Source organism: Oratosquilla oratoria, chromosome 22 (genome assembly GCF_046742065.1).
Source record: "Oratosquilla oratoria isolate Oo_2021 chromosome 22, ASM4674206v1, whole genome shotgun sequence".
Taxonomy (NCBI): Eukaryota; Metazoa; Arthropoda; class Malacostraca; order Stomatopoda; family Squillidae; genus Oratosquilla; species Oratosquilla oratoria.
Genome location: NC_134798.1, coordinates 11,832,060 through 11,844,375, shown reverse-complemented (window position 1 = coordinate 11,844,375; position 12,316 = coordinate 11,832,060). Strand labels below are relative to the sequence as shown.

The 12,316-nt window shown below is 45.1% G+C and overlaps 1 protein-coding gene across 10 annotated transcripts in view; it reads right to left on the bottom strand.

The window, feature by feature from the left end:
• Nucleotides 1–12,316, bottom strand: part of LOC143037431 (rotatin-like) — a 463,326-nt gene that overhangs the window by 243,929 nt on the left and 207,081 nt on the right. For all 10 annotated transcript variants that reach the window (XM_076205620.1, XM_076205622.1, XM_076205623.1 and 7 more), the window contains 2 exons: nucleotides 11,601–12,232; nucleotides 10,451–10,568 (listed from right to left, as the gene is read on the bottom strand). In XM_076205620.1, coding sequence (XP_076061735.1) covers nucleotides 10,451–10,568; nucleotides 11,601–12,232 — 750 coding nt within the window. The remainder of the gene's footprint in view (nucleotides 1–10,450; nucleotides 10,569–11,600; nucleotides 12,233–12,316) is intronic.

Genomic DNA, 12,316 nt, shown 5'->3' with positions numbered 1-12,316 from the left:
CATGCAGCGAACCAGGCAGTACAGTGGTCAGACTTCTTTAGTGTCAAGCAGGCCTTGGGGGAGTCAGTGGGCGATTACTTCACGAAGTGTTCCCAGATGGTGTTAGATTGTGCTTTTTAATGCCCAAGCTGTGACGCGAGTTTAAGTGAACATATGTTAGTGTGGAAGCTCATTGCTGGGTTGCATGAACCAGCCCTAAAATGCGAGGTATTACAGTGTTACGCTCAATTCAAAGACGTCGACAGCCTCAGATCTTACTACGTGGCATTTGAAGTGGCTCAGAAGGGTTTCCCGCCATCCCAAGGCTGCCACTGGTGACGTCATGCACGACGCTGCGAGTGATGACGACATCATCGCTGCTCTTGGTCCTGGGAAAGCCCGCCACCACCCTTGTTGGCACTACGGTGACCGACAACAGCCCTGTAGGGCAGCTTGCCTGGCAGCAAACTCCATGTGTCTTGCTTGTGGAAAGCTGGGCCACTTCCAGAAGGACACGATGGCCAGTACTGAGGTAGCGACTGCCAGGGTGATGAGCCAGCCATGGCTTCAGGTCATCGTCTCTGGGCCAGAGGGCGACACACAGCATTCCACCACGGCCATCGCAGATACAGGCACGCAGGATGTGTAGCGGGACCCAAGCTGTTGAAAGCTCTGGGCCTCTCGCCCAGGCAACTTAAGGGACGCACTGGCCTGCACGACCTCACCAACATTAACCTACCAACCTCGGGAACCAAAACCTGTCACTTTAGCATCCCTGGCTGCTCCACCCAGCAGATGTACTTTGTACAGTCTGTGTGGCAGGTCCATCTGTCTCTCGCTGCCTGCAAGGATCTGGGCCTGGTACACGAAGGCTTTCCACACCCGCCACTACCCACCATAGCGAGCATGGGCGGGGGGAGCAGCAACAGCCCAGGTCCGCCACCCAGACCAGTAACCATACCTTTCCCTCCTCTCGAGGAAAACGTGCCAAGGCTAGAGGAATGGCTGCTCAGCCATTTCTCGACATCATCCTTCGACACTGACCGGTACCCACTGCCAATCATGGCAGGGCCCCCTCATCATATTCACCTGTCACCCGACACAGTCCCTTATGCCTGCCACACTCCCGCAGAGGTCAAGCGACAGCTGGATGAGGACATCCAGAGAGACGTAATCTGTCCTGTCCCTGTGGGAGAGGCCACAGAGTGGTTTGCCAGGATGGTCGTGGTGGCAAAAATTTTTGGCAAGCCGCAACGCATGGTCGACTTCCAGAAACTCGACGCATGCTGCCTGCGAAAGACTCACCACACCCCTGCCCTGTTTGACATGGCCTCTGGAGTCCCGGCAAACTCCTACAAAACCGTGGCAGACATGCACTGGGGGTTCCACCAGGTGGAACTGTACGGGGAGAGCAGGCGCCTAACTACATTTATCACACCGTGGGGCAGGTACCAGTATTGCCAGACGCCCATGGGACACTGCACAGTGGGGGATGCATACACCAAAAGATTTGACGACGCCATCATCGACCTGCCACAGAAATATAAGTGTGTGGACGACACACTCCTCTATGATGCAGGCATAGAGGAAGCCTTCTGGCACACCTATGATTTTTTTGAGGTATGTGTTAAGGGGGTACACGACACCTTGGGGTCATTTTCTAAACTATTTAGAGTAAAGAGCTGAAACTTCTCAGGTAAATAGGTATCCTTGTTGCCTACATTTTAGGTGAAACAGAATGATGTATGTACACATGTACACATGTACATATACCAGTAGCGACATTTAAAAGTGCAAAGCATCATAATACGTGGACCATTTTGTTTTATATTTTGGCTATGATTAGTCAGTAGGCACACCTAGGGCCAGTCATTGAGTAATTGAACAATTTCCTTTATACTTTTGCATACAGGCATTTCAATTTTAATGTCCGGCAAAAATCGTGAAAAATGACATTTTTTTGGTCTTGTTTCCATTATTACTCCTCTTTCATCTTATTCAAAATATTCAAATGACCAGCCCTAGCAGTTACTAAATGTAATATTTTCTGTAAGTTTCATCTAAATCTGATGTATTTTAGATTTTTTATGATTAAAAAAAAGTAAAAAAATATTGAACGGAGATATGGCGACTTGAAATATAAATATATCTGTAACTTGCTTATAGTTTCACCAATTTGACTGATGTTTTCATGGCTTAATTCTTATTATATAATGGATAAGCACAGTAAAAATCATCAACATATTTTAATTATAAGTACTTTGAATAATGAAAAACTAAAGTATAAGTATATCACAGTAGTGGCGACGCACAGACGACACCATCATATAATTTACTTTTTTGCACATTTGTCGGTTTCTTCATATGAAACCTCACTGCTGGGGGTCTTCGGGGTATCTAAATCATTGGAAAGAGTTTTATTTTAACCAGCAATGGGTGCCTTTGGAAGTGAATCCTCTCTTACTCCACGAACCATCGATAGTAACTTTTACTTCTGGTAAAGTTGGGTCTTCCTTTTCTAATGCTGCATGTACATGTTCCCTTGTTTTTTCCAAGAGTTCCTCATACTTCTTTATGCTGGTCTCTATAATATGATGGCAAAGTTTACTAAACGTCTTGTGATGTATCATTTTCATGTTCATTGCCATGCACATTTTCTGTACTGCAACATCCCCACAGAGTAAGCCGGCCTCCACAACTCTTTTATGTATTTCATAACTTTCATTTCTACCGCCTAGTGAAGTACACCATTTGCTCTTTTCAGAGCACAACTTTCATTCTGCCTGAAATGTCTTCACCATTCCACATTCTCCTATCACTTCAACATACATCTTCTCACCACACTGGCATCTAACAAGCGAATTTATCCACGGCAAAAAACTGCTCTTCTCCACAATCATAAATTCACATTCATTCTTATCTCCCCTCTGTACAATTTCATAACTAATATCTAATTTTCTTGCTGTATTCGAGATGAATAAAGTACTTGATGGTGTAGAACCTGGCTACATATGTTGAGAGAGGTGGAAGTGAGGGCAGTGGTGGAGTGAGAGGTGGTGAGGTCTAGGCTAGTCGTCTTTGACTGTTTGCCATCTTTAACTGTTTTTTTTTTTGTCATTGTAGATGTTCTTTTTGCTACCCATGATGACTGTACTAATGAGTAATATGTACTAGCTAAGGTAATATATTGCCAGGAAAGCTCATGAGACATGCGTACTTTTTCTTTCAAAGCTAGTCGGTAACTGACGTCCAGCTGAGCTCTAAGTTGGGAAGAGCTATCCCTCCACCTTCCTCCCTTCCCCTCCACCCTCATACTGGCCATTGAAGCATTGGGCGAGCGTAAATTCAATCGAATTTCAACGTTATTCGATGCGCCTGAAGGTCCTAAGTGGCACGCCCCCCTCTAGTGTGGGTACGCCTTTAACTCCGTCCATTTATACCCCCGCCCAAGAAATTTAAATTGCGCGCCGCTGGAAAATTATTTGTCGGGATCTATTTCTAAATGGTATACAAACATTTTGAACACAGTTTTGAAAAATGCTATATCTTGACCAAATTCACCCCCCCAGGTGTCGCGTACCCCCTTAAGGCTGGAGTGACATTAAAGCCATAGAAATTTTGCTTCTGCCAGAGGGAGGTCGACTTTGCTGGCTACCACTTGGATTGGGACACATGCAAACTGAGTACAGAGCTGCCATCAGGGACTTTGAGATTCCAGAAAAACCGTCCATCACAAACGTGCGCTCCTGGTTTGGCTTTGTGAACCAACTGGCGCCCTTCCTGGCCACTGCCCCTCTTATGGCGCCCTTCAGGGATCTGCTGAAGAAGACAGCAGGCAAGGTCGTCTACTGGGACGAGTGTCTCCAGAATAGGTTCACACAGGACAAAGAGATCATCTGTCAGCTAGCCAAACAGGGATTAGCATACAACGACATGACCCTACCTACCATCACCATCACGGACGGTGCAAGGACGGCATCGGGTTCATGGTGATGCAGCAGTACTGCTCATACCTGCCAGCCACTGCTCCACACTGCTGCAAGGGAGGCTGGTGCCTGACATTATGCGGTAGCCGGCACCTTACCCCGGCCGAGACGGGATATGCACCTGTGGAGGGGGAGGCTTTGGCAGTAGCGTGGTGCCTGTGTACAGCCCGGCTTTTCCTCCTGGGGTGCCCCAACCTGGTTATCACCACAGACCACCTGCCCCTAGTTAGGCTCTTTGGCAACAAGGCCCTCAAGGACATCACCAACTGGCTGAAGCAGCAGATCCTGCAGTACAGGTTAACCGTGCGCTTTCTGCCGGGGAGACACAACGCGGCAGCCGACTTCCTATCCAGGTATCCCGTGGCCAAGTCTAATCCGCACAAGGTGGATGAAGAGCAAGACGTCGCTATCGCTGCAGCCATGACAGCAGCTACTGTAGCTGCCCTTGACCTGAGTGGGTGCACCACCATTGACGAAGAAATGGTGCTGCAAACAGCCCTTGAGGACCACATCTACCAGTCACTGGCGTCAAGAGTGAGCAGCGGCGACTGGGAGTCCCACAGGTCATGGGAGCCTACCTCCCTGTGGCCATTCTATGGCATACAAGACAGACTGGCACTGTCCCATGGCCTAGTCACCTATACTTATGATCAGGGATGTGTGCAGCTTGTCATCCTTGAGGCTCTGCGATAACGAGTGGCAGCTAGCCTTCATGCCAGCCATCAGGGCCTCGACTCCATGCTAAGAAGGGCCAGACAGACGGTGTACTGGCCTGGAATGGAGGGTGACCTGCAATGCCAATGCACTGTCACAACCACCTGTGCCCCTCATTCTCACTCCACCCCCCGATTACCCCTTTCAGCAGATGGTGGCAGACCTCTTCCAGCTGGCAGGTCAAACATACCTAGTCAATGCCGACCGACTCACTGGTTGACTAGAGGTTGCGCACCTACCCTTGGGTGCCACGTCCAGCGAAATCATGAAGCACCTAAGGCACTATTTTACCAGATGGGGGGCCCCAGAACAACTCTCTACTGACAGAGGTATGAACCTAGTGAGTGGGGAAATGACCGCTTTCCTCAGGAGATGGGGCGTCATGACCCGCCTCACCTCCACTCAGTACCCTCAGTCCAACGGCCGCCGAGCTGAGGCTGCCGTGAAAATAGCCAAGAGTATTCTGCAAGACAACACAGGGACCAGTGGCAGCCTGGACAACGACAAGGAGTCGCTTGCCCTCCTCCAATACCTCAACCCCCTGCTACGAGAAGGGAACACATCCCCTACACAAATGACGACTGGCAGACAGCTACGTGGAGTCCCCACGGCCAAACAGAACTACAGAGTCAATTGTGAGTGGCAGCGGACCCTGGAGGAGAGGGAGACTCAGATGGCATAACACCATGTAGAGATATGACAGAAGAGCACGGGCCAGCAACGTCGACGGCGCTGCCTGCAGCCGGGAGCCCGTGTGTGGGTTCAAGACCAGACTACTAAGGCATGGAGCAAGCCTGGTATTGTAGTCGAAGTCCACCCACACCGCCAGTATGCAGTGAGGATGGACGGAAGTGGTCGCATCTCACTGCACACCCGCAGCCACTTGTGAATGGCAGCGCCACCACAGGGGCCATTATCCTCAGCGGGTTCACCCGAGCCACAACCACCAACCCAGGGGAGGTCCTGGAGCTGCAACGTCTACGTCGTGGGACCACCCCCCAACCCCAAGAGTTGGGGGCCAAACAGCAGCAACTACCCCTGGCCATCAGCTCTACGCAGATGGCACCGATCCCCAAGGAGGAGCTACGCCTACCTGGGGGAGTACCACAATCCTTTTTTTCCAACACACAATATTACGTTTTTTCTGCACTGAGGGGTCATTTTCCGGCGATCACCCCTCTTCTTCTACTTTTAGCCGGAGATGTAGAGAGCAATCCTGGGCCCACCACAAAATACACATGCCCAACATGCTCTAAACCCATTACTTCGAGCAGACAGACAAAGGGCTCAGTTCAGTGCAATATGTGCAAAAACTGGGCCCACCTCACTTGTACAACACTTGCTGACACAAACCAATACACAAACACTTGGACATGTTCTACCTGCCCTCCAGTAACCCCAATCCCACCTCCCCAACCACAGCCAACACCCTTACCCACTCCCAATTTCCCTTTGCCCTTACCCCCGATTAGTACTCCCCTTCCTTTGTCCCCGATCTCTCCTTTCCCCCCCTCTGACCCAGATCCTACACCTTCCCCACTACCACCCCAACCTCAACCCCAAACGGCAACATACAACACATACAAAACACACAACATCAACATATTACAACACAACATTGACGGTATTAACACTAAAAAACATGAACTTGAACACTTTCTTAAACAACACAACATACACATTGCAATTCTACAAGAAACAAAATTAAGACACTCACACAAAACACCATCATTTCATAATTACACCACCATCAGACAAGACCGGACTGACGGCAATGGCGGTGGACTCATCACCCTGATCCACCATTCCATCTGTTTTGTGGACACAAGTGCCACAACCAAAATTCTCCTCCCTACCACAGATAACACAACAGAAACCCAATCCATTCGTATCCGCACAGGCAACAATTCAACACTAACAATAGTTAACATGTACATTCCCCCCCAATCATCCCCCACAGTTCCAAACACCTTCAGACCTCAACTCAGCCAACTAACCTCAATCCCCAACCTGATCATGGGTGGTGACTTCAACGCCAAGTCGTCTGCCTGGTTTGTCGACAACCCTGACACAGACAGAGGGCTTGATATACAGACTCAATTCGACTCATTGACTATCATGAACAACACGCATAATCATACACATATCCCATACCAAGCCCTCTACACTCCCTCCTCTCCTGATATCACCTTTTGCTCCCCCTGCCTAACCCCAACAACATCATGGAGAGTGGTCGGTGCCCTTGGTTCTGACCACCTTCCAATCATCATCACCACCAAAACAAGATGCACCCCAGCTGGCCACAGACACACTTACACCAATTACAAGAGAGCTAACTGGGAAGCCTTTAATGAAGAGACAGAACAACATTTTGAAACACTTAACAGTACACCAATCACAAACATAAACAATGCTGTGCACGCTTTTAATACAATCATACAAAACGCAGACAAGAGATACATCCCTAGAGGCAACAGAAAATCACACAACCCCAACTTCACACCAGAAATCCAAGGCCTCATCAGACAACGTGACACACTTAAACACGATACCCCCACACCTATCCCTCAAAACATAGCAGACCAAATACAAACACTAAACACTGTGATTGCCAATAAAATACATGAACAAAAAACACAAAATTGGCAAAACTTTATCAATACACTTGATCACAAAACAAACACCAGCAAATTGTACAAAACACTCAACAGCATCACACTATCCAACACTAACACTACACGCTCTCACGCAGCAATAATCACAACAACAGATAATCTACCCTCAAACAGACAACAAGCAAACGCACTCATACGTCATTTTGCACAGACGAGCCATCTTACATCTCACCCTGACGACCGACGCACCATTCGACGTAAGAAAGACTTTCCCACAGACTCAGACTATACACCCTTCATAGACAGTCAGACAAAACTCATAATGCATAGTCTCAAGCACTCATCTGCCTGTGGCCCTGATAACATAAGCAACATCCACCTAAAACACATTGGACCACAAGGTATACACGCACTCACAAACATTGCAAACTACAGCTATTCACACAACACTATACCCGACATCTGGAAGCATGGTAAAATAATCACCATTCCAAAACCGAACAAAGACCCAACAATCCCAACATCGCACCGCCCAATCACACTTCTCTGCACCCCCTCTAAAGTCATTGAACGCCTAATACTTAAACTTGTCACACCATATATTCCCCTTGCTGACTCACAACACGGTTTTAGGCCACTACACTCCACAAACACTCTTCTGACAAACCTCACACAAAGAATTTTAGATGGCATCAATTCAGATAGGCCCCACCACAGAACACTTCTTATAACATTGGACATTAGTAAAGCTTTTGATGCTATCCCCCGCCACAACCTAACAAATAAAATATATAACACAGACATGCACAATAACACCAAAAGATGGCTGGCCAATTATCTGGCAGGCAGGAATGCTCATGTGTCATATAATGGCCAATCATCGCACATCAGAAACATTAAGAACGGAGTACCACAGGGCTCAGTTCTATCCCCCACATTATTTAATCTATACATGCATGACTTACCCACGCCAGACACCTCAGAAATACAAATCTCTTCCTACGCAGACGACATAACAATCACATGCACACATCGTAACACAGACAAAGCTGCAGAAATAATCCAGCCTTACCTTGACACACTCAACACATGGTTCATCACAAACAGACTCAAAATAGCTCCAACCAAATCTACAGCAACACTTCTCACCAACTGGACAAAAGAACACAAATACATACCTCATCTCTACATCAACAACACTCTAATACCACACACAAACACACCCAAAATTCTTGGTGTAACATACGATACATCCATGTCTTTCAAACAACACCTCACAAACATAAAAAACAAATGCACACCTAGACTTAACGCACTTAAGTCAATCACTGGAACAACATTTGGACAAAACAAAGAAACTAATATAACAATATACAAACAATGCATACGCTCAGTGATGAATTATGCGAGTCCTGCATGGGCTCCTAATCTCAGTGAGACACACCACAACACCCTTCAAATCATACAAAACAAAGCCCTAAAAACAATTACAGGCTGCACAAATACATCACCTACAGACCATTTACACCATGAAACAAAAGTCCTCAAAGTCAAGGACCACCTCGACATGAGAGGCACACAAACACTTGCTGCAGCCACCACAAACACATCACACCCGCTACACTACATAGCAGAACACCCACACACACCAAGAAACATTAAAACTACACCCAAAGACCTTTATTACACACAGATACTCTCTTCTCTTCCTCCACAACCACCAAATACCAGCCTCCGGAAACATATTCATAATCATATCACTCACCGCTCCATTAACACACTGAAAGACAACACACTGCTGCATGCCAGACCCCCTGATATCCACCCTTCTGAATCCTCTCTCCCACGTAAGGACAGAGTCCACTTGGCCAGACTGCGATGCAGTCACCACCCAGCACTTCTAAGCTACCAGAAGAGGCTGGACGACCGTGTTGTGAACAGCTGCCCAGGATGTAACACTTCACCCCATACCATACAACACATAATGGAAGACTGCATTATACACAATCATGCACGCAAACAACACAACATACACTCTATAAAGGATTTGTGGGAAAACCCAGTTTCGGCTGTGGCCTTCCTTGGGGAGACGGGACTGCTCGGACAGACAGTCTAGGGAACGACAACAACAACAACCCAGGGGATGCCTCCGCCTGCTTCCCTGAGAAGGGAACTTCCTCAGAGGCACAGGTCTCGGCCAAGATCGCTGGACAACTACGTAAAATAGCTGTTCAATTTTGTTCATATTGTATGTCATTGGAATTACCATTCATGTTATGTTCAATGTAGTCAGATTGTCAAGGTATTTGATTTGTTTTGTTTTTCCCCCACAATCTTGAGGGGGAGATGTAGGGGTTTTTATTGTGAGAGCTGGCAACTGTGAGCCACACTCGTGGACGCTGCCCCAAGTGCGGGTATTTAGTTACCCGCCAACAGCCCTTCTGTAAGCCAGCTAAAGTAAAACCTTAACACTCCTTTTTTCTGTAATTTAATTAATACCTGCTTTGTGTCTTCCAATATTTTGGTATTGATCATTCTCTGTCCAAGAATATGTTTTTAAGGGCACATATATTACTACAAATTTTCTACTTTTCATGTCACTGTTTTCAACTTTTATCATAATCAATTCCACATTATTTTTCCATTCTGTTATCTTTGTCACATTTAAGCCTTTCTTAGTCAAAAGCATGACTCCTCCACCCTGTTTCTCCTATTTCTCATCAAATGGTTGTATAAAACCTTGTTCCACAGTATTAGGTGATAGTGGACCTTAATTATGTCTGGTTTCTCTACTGTCAGATAATCATTTAATTCGTTTAGTCCTGAAATCCTGCTATCTATGTTGGTATAAGTTATTTCTAATTTTTTCCTTTCCCCTTTTTTGTTTACTTTTTATTTTTTTTAACATATATATACTATTTTCTCAGCCTCCAAAAAAATTAATTCTTTTCAGACTCTGTTCTTCTCTCATTTTTTTTCCCTTTGATTCATTTCAAAGTCTTTTCCCTCATCACTCATTTTTTTTTATCCATACATTTTTGTAATTTTCACTATTTGCAAGCTTATGTGTGTGTATTTGTATACTATGAGTACACATACACATGTATTTCTATGCAAAATTATAAAAATTAAGAAAATAAAATCAAGCTACTACACCTGACTTCTGCAACACAGCATAGAAGGCACTGTCCCTGGTTCCAAATTCTCTGAAGGCAAACCGAAGTAAGGGTGTGACATAAGCACCATTGCCTATGCCTTTGCACTCATTTGCTATCTGTGTAGAGGAATAACAACAAAATGGTAGAAGGCAGTGGAATGAAAATATCTATCTATATACCAAGGGCTTCTCCCCCTTATAAAGGAGGTAGTCATTTGAGGCACACACCCACTCCCACCCACTCCACTACCCTTTATTTCCCTCTCATCTTAAGTCCTTGAGGATTAAGGGTCATCCCTGTCTCCTGGCCACTGCCCAAGTCAGAAGCAATACAGCAAGGCACAGTACATCCACAGCAGAGCCGCTTCACTTACATGTTGACCCTCCCTATTCATCCCCTCATGCAGGAAATAGAGAAGACAAAGAGAAATCCCTTTACGCTTTACAAAAAATTCATCCATACACGATTATTCTCTATTCACCCCTATCCACTGTCTTCTCCCTTCCCTATTCAACAGACACTCCTCTTTTGCTCAATGCCCCTTTTCATCCTTTCTATACATTTCATTCTTGGTCATCCCTTCAAGTTCACTCCACCCACCTCTGGTTTCCACTCTCTTTTTGCTCATTTTTCTTCACTCCTTTCCATATACCCAAACCATCTCAATAATCTTTCATCACCCTTATCTACCAGCTCCCTTTCCATCCCTACTCTCCTCCTCACCTTATTTCTCACTATACCCAACCTTGTAACCCCTACCATACTTCTCAGACACTTCATCTTAAACACATTCATATGAAAAAAGTTCATTATTAATTCTATAGAAATAAATGTGAATGGAATTTGAATGGTCTTACAATTCAATTAAATCAAATACAAATTATAACATTACACACTAGTTTTCCTTGAATCAATAGATAGTTCCACAACATTAATGCAGTCACATAATATACTTTCTTTTGACTAACAACAGAATTTCACTGATATTCAAGTCATTGAATTCACACTGAAAAGGGGTCTTTAATAGTTCTAGACCCATCTTCAGTCCAGCAATCCAGAATCTATTCCTCAGTTAAAAATGATGAGTTACTGACCATACTATAAACAAACTGATCGGACAAAAAATATATGTTCTATTTATTACTTACTTCAAAGACAGTGGAAAGAACACTCAAAATATGGATTAGAAGGTGTTCATCTATTGATGACTTTGGTTTGCACGTAATAAAACGTGCAAAAGTTGAGCTCCAATACCGTGTGCAGAGAATATCAACTGGCTCTTCCTGGCACAGTGGAAGTCTCTTTATGCATAACTCAAGAAGGTTCACATAAGCTTTAACATCTCCATGACAAGTTGCATTCTCAATGTCAAACAAAAGCTTCTTGATAACATAAGTGAGACTAGATGACTTCAACTTCTGGTATTCATCTTCACCTATTCTGAGATCTGGTGCAAGAGAGTTAACCATGTCCAGCTTCTCATCACTATCATCAAACATTTTATTAAGACACACAGATGTCCAAACACCTTGAACGAAATATATGACACCCTCAACACCATTTCTCACCAGTGCTGTAACAGTATTTACACTAGAAGGTGCACTAGTGTCAGAGAGAAGAGATGAGAATTCACATATAAATGGTAAATTTAATCTGGCAGCAATTTTTGGTAGAACAATGTCTGATCTTAAATGTTCAATTTCATCACTAAAGATGAGGAAGGCCAGAAGACATGATCCACATGTTCGAACTCTTTCACAGTCTTTATAAACAAGTATTCCTGAAAAGGACAGAAAATTTATTGTTAACACACATATATAAATATGAATATAATACATACATACATATACCAATAGCTTTTTCC